The sequence below is a fragment of the Pteropus medius genome, unplaced genomic scaffold (assembly GCF_902729225.1).
Source record: "Pteropus medius unplaced genomic scaffold, Ma_sr-lr_union100, whole genome shotgun sequence".
Lineage (NCBI taxonomy): Eukaryota > Metazoa > Chordata > Mammalia > Chiroptera > Pteropodidae > Pteropus > Pteropus medius.
Window position 1 is genome coordinate 20,600,785 of NW_024340696.1, and position 24,450 is coordinate 20,625,234.

At 35.2% G+C, this 24,450-nt stretch overlaps 3 protein-coding genes across 4 annotated transcripts; 1 reads left to right on the top strand and 2 right to left on the bottom strand.

Annotated features, from left to right (window-relative positions):
- Positions 1 to 630: 630 nt before the first annotated feature.
- On the bottom strand, positions 631 to 1,563 carry LOC120604397 (olfactory receptor 4C45-like). The gene has a single exon (XM_039865070.1). It carries the CDS (start codon positions 1,549 to 1,551, stop codon positions 631 to 633), a length of 921 nt encoding a protein of 306 aa, XP_039721004.1. The 5' UTR covers positions 1,552 to 1,563.
- An 8,291-nt stretch (positions 1,564 to 9,854) lies between these two features.
- Positions 9,855 to 10,837, bottom strand: LOC120604402 (olfactory receptor 4C5-like). The gene has a single exon (XM_039865082.1). It carries the CDS (start codon positions 10,791 to 10,793, stop codon positions 9,855 to 9,857), a length of 939 nt encoding a protein of 312 aa, XP_039721016.1. The 5' UTR covers positions 10,794 to 10,837.
- Positions 10,838 to 13,333: 2,496 nt separating this feature from the next.
- LOC120604407 (olfactory receptor 4C12-like) lies at positions 13,334 to 23,232 on the top strand. 2 transcript variants are annotated; one of them, XM_039865098.1, is made up of 2 exons: positions 13,334 to 13,344; positions 22,317 to 23,232. In XM_039865098.1, the coding sequence occupies exons 1-2, from the start codon at positions 13,334 to 13,336 to the stop codon at positions 23,230 to 23,232; spliced, it is 927 nt and encodes a 308-aa protein (XP_039721032.1). The 2 variants fall into 2 exon arrangements, with proteins under 2 accessions (XP_039721032.1, XP_039721027.1); XM_039865093.1 differs by lacking the exon at positions 13,334 to 13,344 and having other exon boundaries at positions 22,303 to 23,232.
- The last annotated feature ends 1,218 nt before the right edge of the window (positions 23,233 to 24,450 follow it).

The window sequence follows — 24,450 nt, forward strand, 5'->3', positions numbered from 1 at the left end:
CATTGCCACAAACATGTGAATAATGTGTTGCTCTATGATGTTATATTAACTACGATGTCACTAGGCGATGAGAATTTTTCAGCTCTGTTATCTTATGGGACCACCATCGTTCATGTGGTCCATTGTTGACTGTTTTCCTCTTTTAAAAGAAAACAAAAAAAATTCATTCTAGCTGTAGTGCTGGATATAAAGAGTATTCAAGAATATTGCTGTTGATCTGTTTCATATCTACAACCAGGGCGACACTATGACTTTTGTAGACCCGTGGTACTTTTGTCCTCGTGGGTTCTCTCCTCCATAAAAAAATATTAAAAATGATATTTTATGACCTCATTGGTATAAAGATGAGTATAATCCAAGTCGTATTTGATTATATTTATTTTTCTTCTTATTTTAAAAGTAATGAAAACATTTCATGGGCTTGTAAAACTGTTGTGGGCTCTAGGCACTGTGCCTACTATGCCTTAATGGATATGTCAGCCCTGCCCATATATGGATATGTGGGCTCCTGAAGAATATTGATTCAGACAGGATAATTGACTGTCCCAAGTTTAATCAACTAAGAAGGGGAATAAATCTCTATAAAATATCACTAGATTTTTTTTTACCTAAATGCTCTAATCACAAGATTTATTCATCATCAGTATTCATTATTTGCCCCCAGAGCTTCTTCATGACAGTTTTTACTTCTGCATTTCTGAGGGTGTAGATTAAAGGGTTCAGCATAGGAGTTACTATGGTGCCAAACACAGTCACAGCTTTGTCAGTGGGGAAGGAGGCTGTGGGTCTTAGGTACAGGAATGAACAAGGTACAAAGAATGAAATGACAACAGCGACATGAGAGGCACATGTAGACAGGGCTTTGCGACGACCTTTAGAGCTATGAGTCCTCAGGGAGCTCAGGATGACAACATAGGATGCAACTAGCATAGAAAAAATGAGCAAGCACAGTGACCCACTGTTGGCAGTAATCAGGGGCCCCAAAGTGTGAGTGTCTGTGCAGGCTAGCTCCAGGAGAGGTATTAAGTCACACATAAAATGGTCAATGACATTGGGGCCACAGAATGGTAACTGGACTATGTACAAAATCTGGATCCCTCCATGAAGAAGTCCTAAAACTCCAGCCATTCCCACCAGGAAACCACACACAGGTCGGCTCATGATGGTCATATAGTGCAAGGGCTTACAGATGGCTACATAGCGGTCATAGGCCATGGAAATTAACAAGATGATTTCAGTTCCAGCAAAGAAATGTTCAGCAAAGAGCTGAGTCATACAACCATTGAAGGATATGGTGTTCTTTTCGGAGATCAAGTCAAAGATCATTTTGGGTGCTATGGAAGAAGAGTAGAAAACATCTATAATAGACAAATAGGACAGAAAAAAGTACATGGGAGAACCCAGGTCTGGGCTGATGAAGATGGTGACTGACATGAGCAGGTTACCTGTCAGTGTGATCAAATAGGTGATTAAAAACACAACAGATAAGACTTTCTGCAGTTCTGGATTCTGGGTCAGGCCCAGTAGGATGAATTCTGTTACATTCCTCATCTTTATCAATTCAGCTTGGGTTGTGGTTCATCTGGAAAGATCACAGTATTTTTGAGTGATGATATTTTAATTTCAATACTAAAATATTCCATCACCTCTTTAGTCCTGGTCTCTGGGATTTGTGGAGCTATACCTTCCACTCAACTCTGTCATTTTGTAGATAGTTGTAAAGAAGAATGGAAGGAGATTAAATTTCTTTTTATTTATATTAACTAAATACTTTACAAATACCACAATAAAAGCAAGGTGTTATTATGAATATTGACTTAATGGTTGACTTCTGAACTTTCTAGCTCTAAAAGTCTTGCAGATGGCTTTTTGGAAAAAATTTTTCATCAGTAACAATTATTTTGAAATTATACTTGTCTAATGGAATGCATATTTATAGGTACATGGACACAACACTCTTTTAAAAGTCAAACATGCACCAGATATGAAAGCACCGAGCCTTCCTATATCCATACCAGATGTGTTCTGTGAGCTGTTTTTCCTTTCTGTCAAATGAATGCACCTGCACACACACAGACAGAGCTGCAGATGAAGGTTTTCCCCTTCAAAAGACCAAGGAAATATCTTTATAACAGTCTGTTGAGCAGCATTCACTCAACAGTTGTGTCTGGCTCAACACAGTTCTTTCATGCTCAGTCTTTCCACATCTTTGAATGTGGCCATGCTCGTGGTGCAGATTTCCCTGAAAAGTTTTCAACATTTTCTAAATGAATTTTCTGTGCAGTTGGTCTTTCATCACACGTAGAATAATGTTCTGGATTAGATATATTATCCTACTTACATTTTACAAATGGAATGAAGTGAGTCATGAAATTTCCTTGAGTTTCCTATTGAGAAGATAGAAAAGTTAGGGTCACCTAAGATAATACAATTTGCCTTTTTGTCATAAGTTTGATCAAGTAAGATGAACTTGAAGTTTTTATTGCTAACTGGTGGAAATATTGAATATATACAAGAATACATTCTTTTTTGGAATGATCTGTACATGGATTTTCAAGGGCCAGTACATGTTGTTATAAAAGATCATAGGATATTTTATTCCTTCTCCCCCTCTTTCTCCTTTCCCCAGTTTCTTTCAAAAACATAACCACATATATTTCCTCAAAAATTTTTTGAACACAGAAGTCAGCATCATGACCTCTTAGCTTCAGTAAAGGTGAGGAAAGATATCTTTACTTTTCAGGAAAGCTTAATCTCAATTGTTTTGTCTCTATTCATAGCTCCTGTAGATGGTGACTAGGTGGTTGATAGATTTAATAGATTTAATTTTAATAGATTTAGTCCACAAATTCTAACTTCAATGTGGCAACATGGAAGTCGTGAAAAGGGAAGAGAATTTCAGATCATTAAAACAAACCTACAGGATCAACTACTTAATGAGACATAAATGTAACAACAGTGTTGCACATGTGACTTTAGTAGTTCTCCCCAGCATCTTGTCTGGCAATTTATTTATTTATTTTTCTGTTGATATTTTCATGTCATTGTGTCCAAAATCATTTTTTTCAGAGAAAGATTCAAGTCACAGAATCTAACTACAAAACTATTTCAGTGAAAGTAAATTGGCTAAATTAAGTTAATCTGCTTAAAATTTGGGAAAAAAGATTTAGTTACCACTGACCTGGATCTAGTTGATTGTGGTTTCCTCAGTTTTTAGATTGAGCCCAGTCATCACTTTCTTACCCTGGTGGCATATGCTCCACATCCACAAATAGACTCCATGAGCTAACAGTGGGACACTGGAACGCTTATCTCTCTAGACAACTCTCTCAATCTTGGACATTTTAATTGCTTTCAGTTCCCATGATCAATCTGGATTTACTCAGAAAATGAGCTGTTTTAGGAAAATTTAGTAGCTCTAGGATTTCATTTCTACTTATTTTCTTGGCTTCCTGTGAAAGTATAAACACATCTTCAAACTCTACCTATTTTCAGATATCTAAGAAGTATATTCAACTTAAATTAAAAATGAGAACAATGAAAAAAACTTTTAAATCAGGAAAAGTTGAGATATGGAACTATAAAATGTATAAGTGAATCAAATCAACTTGATTGGACATTGTTTTCTCAATCAATTCTGCTAAATTTTTGTTTCCAAACAAGTCTATGAGCAATATGGAGAGAATTCTTTTTATTTCTGATTTAAGTCCTCCTTCTAACTTACCAAGCTTGGGAGAGTGTCTCTCACACAAATCTTCAGCTTGTTGGTACTGCTGCTGTCATTTACTTAAAGGTCTTTCTTTGTAATTCTTTCTTCACTGACTCTAGACTAATGTTTAAATAGGCTTTCATAAAGTGTAGGATTTGGTAATCCATTGACCTCAAGTCCTCAGAGGATTAGTAATTGGGTCTGTTGAAATATTTGCTGAGGCATGAGCCAGAGTCTTGTATTTACTCCTATTTGGCACCCACAAACCTAATCAGAGGCTAGTGTTTAGTGATGTTTTAGAAATATGGTTGAGCTTTGGTTAGGCATGTGTCTCTGGCTATAGTTTAGGATGGGACTTGGGTATGAGAAGTTAGCAAGTTTTGTTATAGGGCTTTGTTGCTCATTTTGACATTGGCGAGCCTGGCATAGGATATGGGGTGGTTTTAGGAATAGGTCAGAGTTCAGAGAATGGATTTCTCTCTGAAAAAATGACTGGTTTAAATGATAGGGCTACACTGTGAATGGAAATGGTAGTCTTCAAGCTTATATGCCAAAATGCCCTGGAGATTGTGACATTTTTTATTAGTGAGTGACTTAGAATAGACTTAGATGGCAGGATTCCTAGCTACCAAAGATTGAGTCATTTAAAAGTTATAGACATATCAACTTCCTTTGGAATGAGTACCTAGACAACAGATTCTCAAGATGTGTTCAGGGGAATGTAGCTTTTCTCTCTGCTCTGTGGAAAGAGAATCTTGGGGAAATACAGTAAAGTACTGTATTTTCACACAGTAGCTGTTGAGAAAAATCATACTCAGCCGGTTGCTCACTTATAAAAACATCCAGACGTAGAGAATAGAAACGCTACAATCTTCTCTCTCTCGGCTTCTGAGGCAATAAAGAGCACACTGGAACCTGGCAAAGAATCACCTTTCTTTGTTGTCAGCCTTTACCTTTAAATCAAATTGTCACACTTCTGAAGTCCAGAACCAGAAAAGGAAGCAACACCTTTAGCTCTGTCCTACAGTTAGCAATTTTGCTCCTCTGTTTGCTACCAACCTCACTCACAGTCTGTCCGTCTCCCTCAGTATTTTTTTATTGTGGTAAAATATAAATAACATAAATTTATTAATTTAACCATTTTAAGTATACAGTTCAGTGGCATTAAGTATATTCACATTGTTATGCAAACATCACCAACAGCCATCTACAGAAAATTTTCATTGTCCCAAACTCCACATCCCTTAAACAATTACTGCTCATTCCTCTCTTATACCAGCCCCTGGAAACCACCATATTACTTTCTGCTTCTTTGGGTTTGATTATGTTAGGTACTTCATATAAGTATTAATTATTCTATTACTGGCTTATTTCACTTAGAGTAATAACCTCAGTATTCATGCATGTTTTCACAAATGGCAGAGTTTCCTTCCTTTTTGAAGGCTGAATAGCATTTCATGTGTATATATATACCACATAAAAAAAAAATCCATGAATCTATTGGTGGAAATTTAGGTTGTTTCCACATCTTAGCTCTTGTACATAATGCTGAAATGATTGTAAGAATGCAAATAATTCATTGAATCCTGATTTTAGTACTTTTGGATAAATACCCAGGAGTGAGATTACTGGATCACATGGTAGTTTTATTTCTAATTTTTTGAGGAACCTCCACGCTATTTTAAATAGTGGCTGTACCAATTTATATTTCTGACAACAGTGCACAAGTATTCCCTTTTCTCACATCCTTACAAACGCTCGTTATCTCTTGTCTTTTTGATAATAGCCATTGTAACAAGATGTGGAGTGATATATCATTGTGGTTTTGATTTGCATTTCCCTAGTGTTTAGTGATGTTTCAGACTTTTCATTTGTTGGCCATTTTTGTATCTTCTTTGTTGTAATGCCCATTCAAGTCTTTTGCCCATTTTTGGGCTATTTTTGCTACTGAGTTGTACAAGTTGTTTATACATTTTGGATATTAACCCTTATCAATGACATGGTTTGCAAATATTTTCTCCCATTCTATAAGTTGTCTTTTCACTTTGTTAATTGTGTCCTTCGTTGGTTAATGTAGTCCCATTTATCTATTCTTCGTTTTGTTATCTCTGCTTTTGGGGTCATATCCAAGAAATTATTGCCCATTCCAATGTTATGAAGATTTTCTGCTCTGTTTTCTTCTAGGAATTTTATGGCTTCAGGCCTTACATTTAAATTTGAGTTGAATTTTGTATAACATGTAAGATAAGGTTTCATTTTCATGATTTAGCATTTGGTTATCAGTTTTCTCAGCACCATTTATGAAAAAAAGAATATCCATTGTATATTCTTGGCATCCTTGTCAAAGATCAGTTGACCATATATATGTGCATGGGTTTATTTTTTGGTTCTCTATTCTGTTCCATTGGTCAACATGTTTGTCTTTATGTCAATAGCATACTATTTTAATAATTAAGGCTTTAAAATATAAATTTGAAATTAGGAAGTATGATACCTCCAGATTTGTTCTTCTTTAAGACTGCTTGTTTAGTGTCTTTAGTGGTTTCATATGAATTTTATGATTGCTTTTCTATTTCCATGAAAAATGCTTTTGTCATCTTTATATGGATTTTGTTGACTCTGTAGATTGCTTTGGGTAGCATAGACATTTTGATGACATTGAGTCTTACAATCCATGAACACAAGATATCTTTCCATTTATTTGTGTCTTGTAAAGTTTCTTTCATCAATGTCTCATAGTTTTGTTTATAAGTCATTCACTTTTTTAGTTAAATTTATTCCTAAGTATTTTATTCCTTTTGATGCTATTGCAAGAGGGATTTTTCCTTAATTTATTTTCGTGTAACTTCTTGTTAATTTATAGAAATACAACTGATTTTTGTATGTTGACTTTGTATCCTGCAACTTTACTGAATCCGTTTCTTAGTTCTAATAGTTTTTTTGTGGGTCTTTAGGGTTTTCTATATATAATGTCGCCTGAAAATAGTGATAATTTTACTTCTTCTTTTCTTATTTGGATGCCTTTTATTTTTCTGGCCTCATTGCTCGGACTTGAACTTCTAGTACTATCTTGAATAGAAATGGTGAGGGTGGGAATCCTACCTTGTTGCCAGTCTTAGAGGAGAAGCTGTCTATTGTGCACTTGTTGAAGAAAGAAACTATGCAGTTGTTGAGTATATGTTTTCCGTGGACTTGTCACATGACCTTGATTATGTTGAGGTAATTTTCTTTTATTCTTGGTTTGTTGAGAATTTTTGTCATGAAGAGATACTGATTTTGCCAGATGCTTTTTCTGCATCTAACAATATAATCACGATTTTGTCCTTTGTTCTGTTAATGTGGTATATGACATTGGTTGATTCTGATATGTTGATTATGCTTGCATCCCAGGCATAAATTGCACTTAGTGTATGATATTTTAATGTGCTGCTGAATTCAGTTTGCTAGTACTTTGTTGAGGATTTTTACATGTATGTTTATCAAATATTTTATAAAAATATTGGCCTACAGTTTTCTTGTGTTTCATTTTGCTAATAGTGATTCTGGCCTTATAAAATAAACTTAAAACTGTTTTTTCTTCATCAAATTTTTAGAAGAGTTTGAGAAAGATTGGTTTTAATTCTTCTTTAAATGTTTAGTAGAATTTACAGTGAATTCTATGTTCTTGGGCTTTTCTTTCCTGGGAAGTTTGTGATTACTGATTCAATTTCCTTGCTCATTATTTGTCTGTTCAGAGTATCTGTTTCTTTGTGCTTCAGATTTGGTAGCTTGTATGTTTCTAGAAATTTATCCATTACCTCTAAGTTATCCAATTTGTTGGCGTATAATTGTAGTAGTCTCTTATACTCCTTTTATTTCTTTGACATAAGTTTTAATATCCTCTTTCACTCTGATTTTATTTATTTGACTTTTCATTCTTTTTTTCTCAGTCTAGCCAGTTTGTTAATTTTGTTTTTCTTTTCAAAACACCAACTCTTTGTTTCATTGACTTTTAAATTTTTTTCCCCTAGTACCTATTTTATTTATTTCTACTCTAATCTTTATTATTCTTTCCTCTGCTAACTTTGGGCTTGGTGTTCACCTCTTTTTCCTCATTTCTTGAGGTACACTGTTAGGTCGTTTAAGATCTTTTTTTTTTTTTTAAATGTAGGTATTCATCACTATAAATTTCCCTCTTAATATTGCTTTTGCTGCATTATGTTGATTTTAGTCGATAGTTTTTTCATTTTCCCCTGTCTTCAAATATTTTCTAATTCCCCTTTTGATTTCTTTTTTAAACCATTGGTTGTATATCAATGTGTTGTTTAATTTCCATGTATTGGGAAATTTTCCAGTTGTTTTCTGCTGTTGATTTCTTGTTCACTGGATTATGTTAAAAAAAGATACTTTGTATGAGTCCAGTCTTTAACAATTTTTGAAGACTTGGTGACCTAACATATGATGTATTCTGCATAATCTTCCATGTACACTTGAGAAGAATGTATATTCTATGGCTATTGGATGTAATGTTCTAGATATGTCTGTTAGGTTCATTTGGTCTATAGCGTTGTTCAAGTCCATTGTGTTCTTATGAATTTTCTGTCCAGGTGTTCTATCCATCATTGAGATTGAAATATTGAATTTTCCTACTATTATTGTATTATTGTCTATTTCTGCACTCAGATCTGTTAATATTTGCTTAAAATATTTAGATGTTCAGATGTTGGTTGCATATATATTTCTAATTATTATATCTTTCTGGTGGGTTTACCTTTATCATTATATAAAGTTCTTTGTCTCTTGTGATAATTTTTGTCTTAAAATTTATTTTGTCTGACATAAGCATAGCCACCCCTGCTCTCTTTTGGTTACCATTTGCCTGCAGTATTTTTTCTATCACTTTATTTGGAGCCTGTGTGTGTCCTTAGATCTTAAGGAAGACTCTTGTACAGTTGAATCTTTTTTTTAAGTCCATTTAGCCACTCTTTATCTTTTTACTGGGGAGTTTAACCCATTTACATTTAAAGTAATTATAGGTAAAGACTTATTATTGCCATTTTAATTGTTTTCTGTCTGTCTTATAGTTCTTTTGTCTCTCTTTTCCTTTCGTACTGCCTTCCTTTGTATTTTTTGACTTTTTTTTTGTATTGATATGCTTTGATTCTTTTTCTTTTTTTCTTTTGCAGATCTTTTATCTGGGGTTTTTCTCTTAGAATGGCATTGTGTCTATATCTCAAACTACTTCCCATCTCATTGGCGTACAATTGGTTTGAAATTTTCTTTTCAAATTTGAATGTGCAGACTTCTTGTTTACTCAGTTATCATCAGTTCTCTTTTTTGTACCAGATACTTTTGTTCCTATTAGCTAAGCTACAAGTCTATGCAATAAAAGCTACTTTGGAGGTGAAGTTATATATAGGATGTCTTTGACAATAAGTGCTCCACAAATTGTTTTTGGCTAGAGATATCACGTGTAAGATTGCATTCTGGCTACACCTGGAAGAATCTTATATCCCTCTATAGCTTTATTTAAGAATTTAAGAATTTTAGAATTTAAGAATTATTTTATTTTAGAGAAAATAACTTATTCTGGGAAGAGCCCTTATTACAATGTAAAAGGTGCCCCCTATATTTGTGTAACGTAGAAGCATTAACTTTGGAATGAGTCTTGCCTTAATGACTCTCTCAGTCTTCAAAACCCATTTATTTTTAGTTGATCTTTATCTCTTACAGTAATAATTCTACTTTGACTACATTTGTTGGGATGAAAACTATGCAGTTTCAACAAAATACTAAGCTCTTTGGCCTGTTTGTTTAAATATTTTAATTACTTGGTCTTTTGGTTACATAATCTATACCCAGAACTACAGAGAACTGTTCTACTGAATACATAAATTTGGAGATTTTTTCATACATTGTGTCATTTTATGTGAATTAGCAATGTCCCATTGATCAATAATTTGTAAATACAAAGAAGTTTCTATTTGGAGGAAATTTTAGTCATCATTTAATCAACCATTAATATTTTATGAAAGAGAAACAATTAGAGGTTCCAGAAATCAAGAGAAGCAAAATGTTAAGTACATATTTTGACATCAAGACTATTACCCTTTCTATTAGTCACACTTATTCTCAAAATATGTATAGAATATTGTTTTTATCTTCTCTATTCACATGAATTTTTACCCAAGAATATTCTTTGGCTCCAAAGCTTTCTTATGGCATTTTTCACCTCTGAGTTCCTGAGGGTGTAGATTAAAGGGTTTAACATGGGTGTTACCATAGTATAAAACACAGCAACCGCTTTATCAATGGGGAAGGTGACCATAGGCCTAAGGTACACAAATATACAGGGCACAAAGAACAGGACGACTACAGTAACGTGGGAGGCACAGGTGGAGAGAGCCTTCCGCTGTCCTGCAGTGTTGTGAGTTCTTAGGGAGCAGAGGATGAGGACATAGGAGGTGATAAGAATAGAGAAAATGAGCATACACATTAGTCCACTGTTGGCAGCAACAAAAAGTCCGAAGATGTGAGTGTCAGAACAAGAGAGTTTTAGCAGAGGGAAAAGATCACAGATGAAATGGTCAATGACATTGGGGCCACAGAAGGGCAACCAGACTATGAAAGTAATTTGAATCAGAGCATGAAGAAATCCACCAGCCCAGGCCATGGCCACCAGGAGGCCACACACTCGTCTGCTCATCGTGATCATGTAGTGCAGGGGCTTGCAGATGGCCACGTAGCGGTCATAGGCCATCACTGTGAGCAGGATGATCTCAACTCCCCCAAAGAAATGTTCAGCAAAGAGCTGAGTCATGCACCCACTGAAGGAGATAGTTTTCTTTTCAGTGAGTAAGTCAAATATCATTTTGGGAGCCATGGTAGAAGAGCAGCAACCATCTATGAAGGACAAGAAAGAAAGAAAAAAATACATGGGGGAGCCCAGGGTTCGGCTGGTGGTAATTGTCACTACAATGAGTAGGTTGCCTGCCACAGTAAGAAAGTAGATAATTGTAAACACAGCAAACAGGAGTTTCTGCACATCCGGGTTCTGTGTCAGGCCAAGCAGGATGAATTCTGTCACATTGTTCATTTGTTCCATGAATCCACTTTAGCATTTGGATAATTGATTTATCTGTGAATAGCACAGGGATCTCAATTGTGGCAGATAAATTTCGATCAAGCAAATAATTTCTGTCAAGTTTGTTTTCTGTAAGACTGATGAAAACCCCAAGCAGATAAACCCAAGACTTAGAGTTGGGCATTATTCGTCATGTAACAAACTCATAGCCCTTCTCTCTCTCTCTCTCTCTCTCTCTCTCTCTCTCTGTCTCTGTCTCTGTCTCTCTCTCTCTCTCTCTCTCTTATATGTCTCTCTCATACACACACACACACTCACAAACATACATAGACTCATTCATATACATAAACATGGTTTTATGACTGTTGACATTCCAGGCACCTTTCCTGTAATTGTATATGGTTGGATATTCTCCCAACAATTGCCACAGAAAAACAAGAGTAAAGAGAGGACCTGTAAGAGAAGCAGAGGCTTGAATTCATGAGTCTATTTCCACATGTCTCTTCTCTAGTTTCTTGTACTGATGAGGCTAACCTTCAGGGTTCATTATTCTTGTTATTTTTAATTTGTTTCAGCATGAATATAAAATATCAGGTAAATTCAGTTTAAAACTAGGAATAATATAGTCACATTCTAGAAAAAGCTGAACTCAGTGAATGTTTAAGGTTAGTAAGATATATCCGGCAGTTAGATTAGGAACTTATCTATGTTTAAACAGAATTGTCTAAGGATATTATCAAACAAGAAAGAAGAAGAATATTCTGAAGAGTATAAAACAGACAGCATGTTGCAATGCAGAATTGCCTACATTTATTCTAAACTTTAGAATTCACTATTTGGAGAACTTCTGTCATGTGTAGGCTTTAGGGGCATTTTGCTAATCAAAACTTGATTTAAGGAAGACCATGAAAAAGTCTCTGGATCTACTGACAAAATAGATACTTTTAAGGTGAGGAAGAAACAAAAGTATCCTAATTTGTAGGATAGAGTTTGTTCTTTATAGTCAGATAGACTTATGTTTTTAAATTCTTTTTCACTGATTAGTAGCCATGTGATATTGTACATAGATCTTAGTCTTACTGCACTTAAGCTTTCTCCTGTATAAAATAGGAAAAATGACAGAGGGCATAGAGGAATTGAAGAATAGCATTATTACATAGCCAAGTTCTAAATGTAAACATATAGCTTTTCCTACACTCCAAATTCTTGATTAGAGAATAAAAATGAAAAAAAACCCCCACATATTATTATTCTTATCTTTGAAATATTTGATTATTATAATAAGAAAGAACATAAATTATGAGAGAAATAAGTGTTCAACTCAAGAGGTTTGAAAACAACCAATTATATTCAGAAAAAAAGTTGAATGCAGACATCAATACATCAGGCGATAGAAAAATATTGGACTTGATAAATTTGAAAGCTTTTTAGTATTTAGTATTTTAAAAATACAAATAAAACCGATAAGTACAGGTAAGCTCAATACAAAGCAAATACGATCAATTTGCAAAAAGATTTTAAAATAATTAAGAATATTATGCATAGTTCATAAAAGATTTTTCAATTACTGGATAGGCATTTTCAAAATAAAGTTTCTCATGCCATCACACACACAAAAGAACAGAAAAAGAAAGAAAAGAGAAAAACTCAAATTGTATATGTTAAAGTCTTCCAAAAAACAGAGATTTATTAAAAAACAGAAAAACGAATATATATATATATATATATATATATATATATATATATATATATATATATATATATATATATATATATATATAAATACATATAATCTCTGGATAGGGAAGAGTGTTTTTAAGTAAAATGTAATGATATATAAATATAGGACAAAACTAATGGATCCAACTACATAAAGATAAGGAACACACTAAAAAAATACTTGCAACAAGTATAACATAACCATTATTATAGAAATTGTTTTTATGAAAAAGAGATCTACTCTCACCATTATTAAAATAAGGGCAAAACTAATACAAAGATAATTATTAGAAAAAACATTAAACATCTAAAAATTATTCCTGTATTTCATAAGTCATCAAAGAAATACAATTTAAAAATAGTGAAATACTTTTAGTGGGCAAATTGACAAAGATTTATGACAGTTAAATTACCCAGTGCTGGTGTGTATTGAATATTATGGAAAGAGTTTGTATACAATAAGGGCTTTATAACTGGTCATGTCCCTTTGTCTAGTATTCCTTATGCTTAGGAATCTATTATAGATAAAAATATGGGCAAAAATTATGTTTATAGTTTGTTTTTCACAATATATTTTTATGTGAAATATATTTACAATAATATATTTTGTAAATATATTTTCAAATATATTTTGTAAATATATTTTGTAAATATATTTACAAAAATATATTTACAATATATTTTTAATGAAAAAGTGAAAATCCAAATGTCTATATAAAGAGGGACAATTAATGAATTATAGTTGTGAAATATCAGGTGAACTTGAAATTATTTGCAATAAGAATTAATGATATGAAAGGATTCTTCCAATATAATACTGAAGGGAAAACACAAGTTATGAAATGGCTTATATGTTATCTAAATTGTCCAAAATGACATATGTACATAGAAAAGTATGAAAAAAGTACATAAAGACTAATAGTAATAATTTGAATTATGGGTTAAGGACAGTTTTTATATTTAAAAAAAATATTCTGACCCAAGTTTTCTACAAAATGAATATATTACTTTTATAATTAAAATAATTTAATAATATAATTTTTTCTTAGCTCAGGTCTGCATCCATAATATCCTTACTGCTTTTCTTAGTAGACTAAATATGCCAGTCATTATTAATAAAAATCTGTGACAGTAAATCACTTGAAAAAAATACAAATAAAGTAATCACAGCTTGTACCTACCTCTCTGAATGCATTTTCAAAAGAAGTAACAGGTTCATTCAATAACAAGGCATCTTATTTGTAGAGCATACTTTGCATGGCGGTAGCAATCACTGACCCATCGCAAATGGCTGCTTTGCAGGTTCATCTATTTTTATCTAAAGTATAATATTTCCTTTCCTCTCTTAATAACTTGATAACAATTGCTGAGAGAGACTTCCTAAGCAATGCTAGTTCATGGTCTGGGTTTAGTTTTGTATTATAGGATTACACCATCCTGTGAGTGTGAGGCACAGCATCCTAGATCAGATAATGATTTTTTTTTTTGGTCAGACAGCTTTCAAAGTTTAGGCTTCAAAAAAAATTGATGGGGGAAAAAAACCTAATTATTGGAGGACATCTCTCTCTATATATACATTTGCCAGTTCTTTCTTGGTGACCAGATGAAGTATGTTATAAAAAAACCACTTGATCTGGGATCTAACCTGATTTAAACTCTGAAAATAGCAGACTATGTTATAGTAGAAAAATTAGGGATTTTAAACACCATAGAACCAGCGTCAAATGAAAGTTGTCTTGAAGTAGCAGGTCCCTGAATGAACTTAGCTCTTTTAAGCCTTTTTCTTAGTAAGGCTGTGCTCCGTCCGGAGATAACTCCGTTGGTCCCTGAGAGTCTGTATCCAAATGGGTTTGAAACTCAGAACCAGACAGCTTCTGTGACCTGTGGCTGTTTATGCTTATGTAGTCTTCCTGGGTCTGTCCTTGCTAACATTTTCACCTGTAGTTTCAGGAAATATTTAAATGAGTATTACTCAAGTGCAAGGAGTTAGGGAGGCTCTGACCTATCAACTCCCAGAGGATTAGAATTAGCAGCTTCAACTAAGGTGGCAGCCAAACCAGGTTACCTTTTCTCTTTTGTGGCTATGACATATATGACCAAGAGGGTGGGGGAGAGCCAGCTATGCTAGATTAACAGCCTTTCTACTACTGTGTTTAGGAAATGATTCTAGAGTCAGGGACCTAAAGCACAGAATGTTCTAGCCATGAGACTATGGGTGTATGAGCCAGCCAGAGTCTGTCAAACAGCCTTAATAATACCTGTTTCACAGTTATGGGGAGTATTGAACAAGGTAACATGTGAAAACTCTGAGTCATTGCAAAACTTCTATTCTACTGTAATGCCCTGAGGATAGACACATGTGGACTAGAGAAACTGCTCTTTAATGCAATATACATATGATGTGTTATTGACTTGTACACTTGAAACCTATATAATTTTATTAATCAATGTCAACACAATAAATTTAATAAAAAATAATAGTAAAAATCTGAATCATGCTAAAGAGTAAGAGTTTTGCTGGCTCATCTATTTGCTACACTATGTGATCTTGGGCAAATTACTCTTTACATACAAATTCCCATATCTGACAATGGTATCTATCACAGGACTCTGTGGGGTTCTACAAGATTAAGAGTATAAAGTGCTTAGATTGGTGCCTGGCATAGAGCAAAGGCTCACTGTTTATTATCATTTTCTGTTATAGTAAATCAGATTTCATGGTGTGACTATTTCAGGCTTTGGGCAGGAATTAATTCATATATATATATATATAGCTTATCTTTATGGTTGGTAAAATCTGGACAAACATAGAAACAAGGAGAGAAGAAAAAAGACCAAGTATTAAAGTATTGAATGCTGATTCATAAATCATTGTAATTCTGAAATCTTTTCTATGAGTGACATTCTTTGTACTAAAACAATCTGACATGAAGAGTTCTTGAAAAGGTTGTAGGAAATAAAAAAAATCATGGTATAATGAGAACTAACAAATAATGAGCACTCTATTTATGTTACTCTGGTAAGTATGGTATTTTATCTGATTCTCACATAATACCCATGAGGGGGGAATTTATAATTCCATTTTATCTATAAGAAAATGGATGCTCACTGTGAGCTTTAATTGGTCAAGGTCGACAAAGCTAATATTTGGTAGCGCTTGGATTTAAATACACACCGATCTAATTTCTAACCTGAGTTCTAACAATTCTCTTAACGTAGTGCATTGGGCACTGATTCCGTGATGTGTCTCATGCACTGGGAATGATGGGAGAGGAGGAGCTCATTCAGACCAGCTGTGCATTATTTAGAGACTTTGGTTCTACCACCAGTTGCAGGCGGGACACATTTCTTAGACAGATCCCATGTGCAGCAATGACGATAAAGGAGAGCCAAAGAGAAAAGAGAACATCTCTTATCTTCTGCTCCTATATTTGGCCCCATCTGAGAGATCTGCCTAGGCACTATCTTGGAAGTTTTGATTGTGGAAATTTCCTGATGTCTGCAGAGTAGAAGGGAAGACTGAGCAGGAGTTCAGACTTAGGACCAGGGACATCCTCTACATGAGTGGAACATGGTAGAGTCTTAGATAAATAATACACCAAAGACATGAACCTGGGTGTGATTCTCAATTCTGTTTACCGTTATTATATACATGTCACTTAACTTACCAGAACTGTAAAACAGCTTTACATAAATTGGGATTATTGGGAGAATCCCAATTTATGTAAAGCTGAAAGAGAGCATATAAAATTATCCAACTAGTGCATTATGCATAGAAAGTATGGAAAATATTTTCTGAAATAAATTGAGAGAAATTTTTGCACTTTCCACTACTATGATACTTTTGGCTATCATTTATTGAATCCTGGCGAAGCTGTGTGATCTTGGGTAAGTTACCCAACTTCTCTGTCTCAATTACCTCTTTTGCAAAATAGAGGTAATAATATTACCTCATAAGGGTTATGAGAATGAACTTAGTCACTGAAGTGGGACATGAGATTGAGGGCGAATATATTTCTAAATGGGAGAAACTTGATCATGTTTAAATGCCAATGGGAAGAACTAAGAGATGGAGAGAGAAGGGAAGTAAGAGATAGAGACAGAAGAAAGAGAGAAAGAAAAAAATGCACAGAAATTACAGATATAGGAGAGAAAGGAGAGTAACTAACAGAGACATTTAAGGTATGTTATCTGTTGCCCACAGAGTAGCTATTTTTCATCTTCATTCTCTCTAACAAAACTCCAAAATCTGGTGTGGAGAGAGCAGCTTTCTCTTACGAAGGCTGTCAAGAAGCCTTTGTAATTGCCTATGATCAGGCCTGAAAAATCAAACAGGCTTTTGGCCAAGAGCCATACTTCTCATACAGGAAATCTAGAAGTTTATGTAAGCAGAGTATTAGACATAACAATTGAGTTTAGCAAGCATGGTGGATAAACACATAACTAGCAACCAACCCTACATTCCCTCTCCATCCAAACAACAAAAGAGAACCTTAATATAATCTTTCATAATTCCATCCTCTAACCTATCAGCACCCAAAAATAAGAACCTGGCTCTTGTTCTCACTGTTTAGTTACTTAGAATAACAACTAAAAAATACAGTAAAAGATGCGACAAGAATTAAAATGGAACACTACAAAAAATATTTTTAACCCAAAAAATGCAGTAATGGAGAAATAAAGACATTAAAAGACAGGGCAGGACATTTAGAAAACAAAGAGCAAAATAGAAGATATAGATCCTACCTTTTTAGTAATTACATAAAATATAAATGATTTAGAGTGCTAAGTAAAAGGCAGAGATTTATAGAATGGAAAAGACATCATTCAAATATATTTTGTCTACAAGAGACACACTTTAGATTCGAAGAAACAAGTGGAATGTGATTATATGGAAAAATATATACCAAGCAAACTAAGCAAATGAAAGCTAACACTAATATATGACAAAATAGACTTTAAGCCATAAATTGTGACGAGAGACCAAAAAGGATATTTTATAATGATGAAATATTCAATGAATCAAGACATAACAATTATAGACATATTGCAGCTAACAATACAGCCTTAGAATATATGAATACATGTATATTACTGGCACAGTAGAAAGAGTAAATAAATAATTCAACAATAGTTGGAGACTTAAATATCCAACATTCAATATGGTCAGACAGCTATCCAGAAGTTTAATGGGAAACAGAATACTGAAACAATGCTATAAATCAATTATAACTAACACATGTCTATAAAGCAGTCCATTCAACAACAGCAGAATATTAATTCTCTCAAGTGCACATGGAACGTTCTCCAGATTAGGCCATATGCTAGGCCATAAAATAAGACTCAATAAATATAAAAGTAGTGATCATACAAAGTATGCTCTCTAACTATGCTGTAGTGAAATTAAAAATCATGATAGGAGGAAATTTGGGAAATTCACAGAGATGTGGAAATTAAACAGCATATTCCTGAATAGCCAATGGGCCAAAGAGAAAGTTGTGAAAGGAGTTAGAAAATACTCTGAGATGGATGAAAATGAAAACATACATAGTATAATTTATGGGATGCATCTAAATCAGTGCTTAGTGGGAATGTTAGAGCTATAAATACCTATCTCAATAAAAGAAGAAAGACCTGAAATCAATCAGTAGCCTAACCTTTCTCCTTAAGACATTGGAGAAAGAAGAGCAAAATACAGCTGGAGCAAAGAGAAGGAATGAAATAACAAAGAGCAGAAACAAATGAATTAGAGAATGCAGAATATGAAAACAATAAAAACAAAAGTGGATTATTTGAAAAGATCATCAAATTGATAAACCTTTCCTAGATTGACTAAAACGGAGATGGAAGACTCTAATTACTAAAAGCAGGAACAAAAGTAGGGACTCAGTAATGGTAGGTGCTATTATTACTATTTCTCCTGGTTCTCCCTCCAATGCCTATCTGTACATTTAAATGTAGCTGGCGCTTCAGGTCTTATAACATGTGATTTAAACATCACCCTCTTCTCTAGGCTGCTGAGTACTTGCTTTAGTATGTGTTTGCAAAATGGCAGAATACAGTTGACTGTTTGAATCTCCACTGTCTCAAATAAATTATGTGTGAATAAAATTTAAAGATAACTGTTTGTGTGGATAAGACTACTGTCATTGAATGGCCAGTGGAATTAGTGGACTTCCAAAAGTAGTCAACAAAAGGCATAAAAATTGATCTTTTTATATTTTTACACCATGTAAGTCGGTACTAGAATTTTAGCCTTCATTTGGCCTTCAGTTTTATCCAAGTCTAGATATTACTCTGCCTGAAAATATATGAAATTGCAAGGTTCCTACAGAGCGTGTCCTGATGTGTTCACAGTATAGCTGAGAGATTGATGCAGTACCCCAAACTCCTCTGGTGATTTCAGCCAGTGAAGAAATTTCCTCAGGGAGGCAACTTGAATGAAACTCCATGTTGTTGTTTACACAGCATTTAGAATCCTGCATGTCCCACTTCATGATACCCAAGGGCATATAAGAGGAGAGATTTATTGCATGATTTTCCAGACCAGGAACTCAGGCTGTTAATATATGTTTAAATGCAGAGAAAAGAACCAGGCAGATGTAGATGTGTTGTTTAGAAAGGAATTCTCCCAAATATCTGTTTCTAAGGTGAGATTTTTAAAACACAGAGATAATTAATTCCTGAGAGGGTCAATCCTCAGACAGAAAGATAGGTTTTTTAATGTTCTCAGCATCCTCTCTGAACACTCAAGAAGCTGCTTTCTTATTTTAAGTGTAGAATAAGGGGGGATTATTAAGCGATGGAAATCTTTGTATCTTTTGTTCTGTAGCTAGATAGCTTGTACTGAAGAATCCCGTTTGTACCTGAGGACTTTGGGTTTCAAATTCAACATCTCATTTTCCTCCCTTTGACTTGAATCTCCAGTCTCCAAGGTATTGGAGCTTTGAAAGTGCAGGCTGAAATAATTTGAAGAAATTTGTCGCATTCTCTGCTTCCTGTAATATTGTCCAGTCAGTAGGGGCTTGAAAAATATCCATTACACAACATGATGTTTGAACAGATACATGGAATGTTTATTTCTGGTTCCTGAATTTATTGGATATTCTCCTTAACTACAGAGGCAACCACAGTAAGTTAACTAGAATTGCTGATTTTTAATCCAGTTTCTCACATTTCCACTTTCTACCAAGCGGTTTATAATTAAAATCATCAAAGCATTACTTTCTGATATTTGATGGAGAATCACTTTGAGATATTTTAGGATATTTTGCAGAAATATTTGTTCTCACGGTGTGTGAATATATCTATATTATTAGGAATTTATGGATCCCTGAGTCAATTTCTAGGCTTTTGAGTGTGGAGACAGTGCAGCAGTATAGCAGATTGGAGCTGGATGGGTCACTGAGGGTTATCTCCAGCGGTAAGGAATTTGGTGTGATGTTTTGAATATTCAGAGATTGGATCATGTACAGCTACTCATTTCATTGAAACTGCTCTGACTTTGATAATTTACAGGGATTAAAGAGGGGAAATGCCTCCCTTATGCCGATAGGAGAAGATATGAGAATCAAATCAGAATAAAGAAGGGAAATTTAAGGTGAAGCAGAGATAGAATGTATGATAGTTACTGTGGTCGAGATAGGTTAGCATGGAATAGAAGAGAAAGACAACATTTGGATTCTGTTTCTGGAAAGAAACATTCAACTCTAAAACTGAGATTCATAAGAAAAATGCATTAAAATATAGGATCTGTAAGGAAAGAATGTAACTTCTACTGTATTTGGGAATCTATATTAAACTCCAGGTTCAAGGTCACTTTTTATTCTGACTCTATTCAAACATTTTTGTATGTTGTTCCAACCAGGTAAGACCTTATTTCTGCTACAATGGATTTTAGTCCCAGCAATATGACTGAATTTCTGCATCCTTGAACTTAGCCCTTTTTCTTAGTCAAGACAGGTATTGCTAAAGGTAAGAGATGAAAATCGATTCTCTTTGTCACCTGAGGGTGATTTTTTCTTGTGTACACTTGTCTAAAGTCATCTTAAGGGAGGCAAGATGTGGTGGTGGAAAAAGATTTACTGTGTTGGGCATTAGAAGACTTATGTTCTTACTGTGTTCTGATACTATTCAAATAGCTGTGTTTCTTTAGACTTGACTTCTCTGGGCCTCAGTTTCCTTATCTTTAAATTCAAGCTTCTAGTGGATGTCTAGTGTACCAAAATTCTAGGGTCTTGTCCAGTGGACCCTAAACGCATTAACACCTGATTCTACATTTCATAGGTTGACACTGCTATGGATTTCACATGGTCACAGGTGGTGGCGTTAGGTACCAACCTACTTGTCCAAACTCTGGCATTGCTGAATCCTAGAAGTAAACTGGATCCGTACTGGAGAGGTACTGAGTGTTAAAGATCTGGAGACAGTAGAGAAGAACAACTTAGATTTGGATACAAGTTCCTCTATATATTTTTTTTATCATTATGACTTTGGGCAGGTCATTTATCTTCTCCTAATTACGATTTCCTTTTCTTTAAAATATAGACAATAGTGTACCAATCTCAAAGCACTGTTGTGAAGATTCAGTGAAATAATGCATGTAAAGTTCTTAGCATAGTGCCTGGCATGTGGCAAACACAACAAAAATCAACCATCAATGGAACTACTAAGGTAACAGTAAATCTCTGCATGTTATTAAGAAAGGGGAAAAGTCAAGTTATAATGTTTGCATTTCAAAATGTTCAAACATGTAGAATATAAATAAGCGACAAAAGTTTCTCTGTTTGGAAGAAGTTTGTCTTCTTAGATCTTTGCCTTTGAATTGCAGGGCTCTTTTATTACGGTCAGGGCCTTCTTGCTAGATCAACGCTTTTCTTCATTTCTCATTCTTTCAGAAGAACTGGTATTAGCAGATTTGAGTGGTAATAGGTACACTATTGGTCTTGGGGTAGGACAGAAGAGGAACTGATTTGTGCTTGTGTCTGTCAGTTAACATAGGACATCAAAGACACGAATTCTGACATAAGTCCAAGCTGTTTCTGTATGGTATGGGGCAAAAGGAGGCAGGTGAAAATTGTGAAAGAGGAGTTTAAATATATATTCTAATTACTTTAAGATTTGCAAGAAACGGAAGTAATGAATCGAATTTTGGTTTTCTGTCTGATTTTGATCATGAAATCTGACCTTTGAAACAGACCTTCAGGAATTTATAAAAACATATTAGTAGTCAGTTGTTGGTTCCCCAGGGGCCACCTCCTCTAGAGAAGAGTTGGCAATTAGAAGTGCACTCAACTTTCTTCTCTATGGTTCTTGTGCCTGGAAGGACTCTGATGCAGTGGAGTATCCAGAAGGGAGATCGCTATCCTGGGGCTCTGAACTCTAAGGCTAGCTTCTCAGTGAAGCATTTGTGGAATCATCTGGAAGAGGTTTCCTTTCCATGTACCTTGTTATGTACCTTGCCCACGTGTAACAGGGACAATTCATCTTACCCTTCACTGTCTTTGTGTTTTAGAAATATATTAAGATATAGAGAATAAAGGAATCTGAGGTCCAGGAGAAAGTGAGAATTAGTAATGGCAACACTTAGTTTTAAATATTATCTTGAAGTTTAATTGAATGATATGTGTATTCTTCGTCATGCAAATGGAAATAGACTGCATTAAACTTATCTGGTTGACTATATAGACTTGACTTATTAACTATCAGTATCAATATGTAAGTTCTTTTTCTTCCCATCTTTCCTTCCTTTTTATTTTATTTTAAAGGTAAAGCATTCCTTTCTGGAGTTTTTATCACCCACACTGCATAGATGGAGCAGAAAAGGAATGTGACGGAATTCATTTTAGTAGGCCTTACACAGAACCCCAAAATGCAGAAAGTAGTGTTTGTGATATTTTTGGTCCTATACATGGTAACACTTTCAGGCAACCTGCTCATCGTGGTTACCATTACCACCAGCCAGGCTCTGAACTCCCCCATGTACTTCTTCCTGACTCACCTTTCCTTGATAGACACAATTTATTCTTCTTCTTCAGCTCCTAAACTGATTATGGACTCCCTTCATGAGAAGAAAATTATCTCCTTTAATGGATGTATGGCTCAAGTGTATGCAGAACACATTTTTGGTGCCACTGAGATCATCCTGCTGACAGTGATGGCATATGACCGCTACGTGGCCATCTGCAAACCTTTGCACTATACAGCCATCATGAGCCACAGGCTGTGCAGGCTTCTGCTGGGAGTGGCCTGGACTGGAGGATTTCTCCATGCAACCATTCAGATTCTCTTCACAGTCTGGCTTCCCTTCTGTGGCCCCAATGTCATAGATCATTTCATGTGTGACTTGTACCCTCTGTTGCAACTCGTGTGCATGGACACTCATACTCTTGGTCTCTTTGTTGCTGCCAACAGTGGGTTCATCTGCTTGTTAAACTTCCTCCTCTTGATGGTCTCCTATGTGGTCATCTTGCACTCCCTAAGGACCTACAGCTTGGAGGCGAGGCGCAAAGCGCTCTCCACCTGTGTGTCTCACATCACCGTGGTCATTTTATTTCTTGTGCCCTGCATCTTTGTGTATCTGCGCCCAGTTGTTACTTTATCCATTGATAAAGCTGTGGCTGTGTTTTATACCATGATTACTCCTATGTTAAATCCTTTAATCTACACCCTCAGAAATGCTGAAGTAAAAAATGCTATGAGTAAACTCTGGAGGAAAAAAGTGATGTCTGGTAATGATTAAATAGAATCATTGAGCATCATAGGTAGAAGTAATAGAGGTAATCTAGTCTAAGCCTCTTGATCTACAGATGAAGACATCAGCTCTAACAAGGGATTGGATAATGCTTGCAGGTAGCCACGTAAGCACAGAGGTAAAGCTTGGACTGGAACCCAGACTTACTGTCTCTCATCCCACACTCTTGTTATCATAATTTACTGCCTCCTAATAAATATTTATCTATTAGCTAGAAATATGAAATATCTTTAGAAGCTACAAGGTATGAATGTAGAATATTGGATTGGTATTAAAATAATTTTTTATTATGTAGCTTTGAGACTTTGCTTACTACTGGGATTCCAATCTTTCGGAGAAGGTAGAGTTGTTGTTCATGGGATGGTGAAGTTCAGTCAGTTGCTTTGGGCCAGAACCAGTTCATGGTAGCTGAACAGCGACTAGCATGCAGGAAAGGGACTGGCTAGCCGGAAGCTTCTCACTGGGGTGCTGGTGGGCTGAGGCTGGTGAACAAGGAGCAGTGATCTGGACTGGCAAGCAGGGAACAACCCTCTAGGGTGCAGGTTGACCAAGGCTCTAGTCCTTCATTGACCACTGGTAGGTTCTGGTATAGTGGGGCTGTGAGCTGTTAGCAGCCAAAACACACAGCAGCGGGTGACATGGGTGCACTGGCCCAGTGAAGGAGACTGGAGTCGGACACAGCAGTGTGCACAAAACTCTGCATCCTCACTGGTACCACCAGAGGCTAGGTCTCCATCCTTTCACACCCAAATCATCACAGTAACCTCCTAACTGCTCTCCTGCTGTCAGTCTTGTCCCTTTCAGTCCATTCTCCATCCTGTAACTAGAGTTTTCATTCTAAAACTCAAATCTGACTATCACGTACTAGCTTAAAAAAACTTTCAGTATTTTCCCTATGGCACTTAGCATCGAGCCTTAAGACGATTATGAAATCCTTCTCGATCTTCTCCATTCTTGTCTCTCCAGCCTCATGTCTTGCCATTTACCCTTTTACAAGCTCGATGTCCAGCAGAGTGTCCCGCACCCAGTGGGAGGTTCAATAAATAAATGTTTAATGAAAGGATGAATTAATAACCCTAGCTCTTTTGAACTGATTAGGTTTCCTGCATATTCTTTCTCTCTCTTTTTAACCTCCTGGCCTTTGTTATGTATTTCATCTTCTAAGACATTCTCCTCCAACCTCATGCCCATTCACTCTGCTAACCA

Coding starts and splice junctions, on each gene's coding strand:
- LOC120604397 (XM_039865070.1), bottom strand. CDS start 1,551: ATGAGGAATGTAACAGAATTCATCCTACTGGGCCTGACCCAGAATCCA.
- LOC120604407 (XM_039865093.1), top strand. CDS start 22,303: ATGGAGCAGAAAAGGAATGTGACGGAATTCATTTTAGTAGGCCTTACA.
- LOC120604402 (XM_039865082.1), bottom strand. CDS start 10,793: ATGGAACAAATGAACAATGTGACAGAATTCATCCTGCTTGGCCTGACA.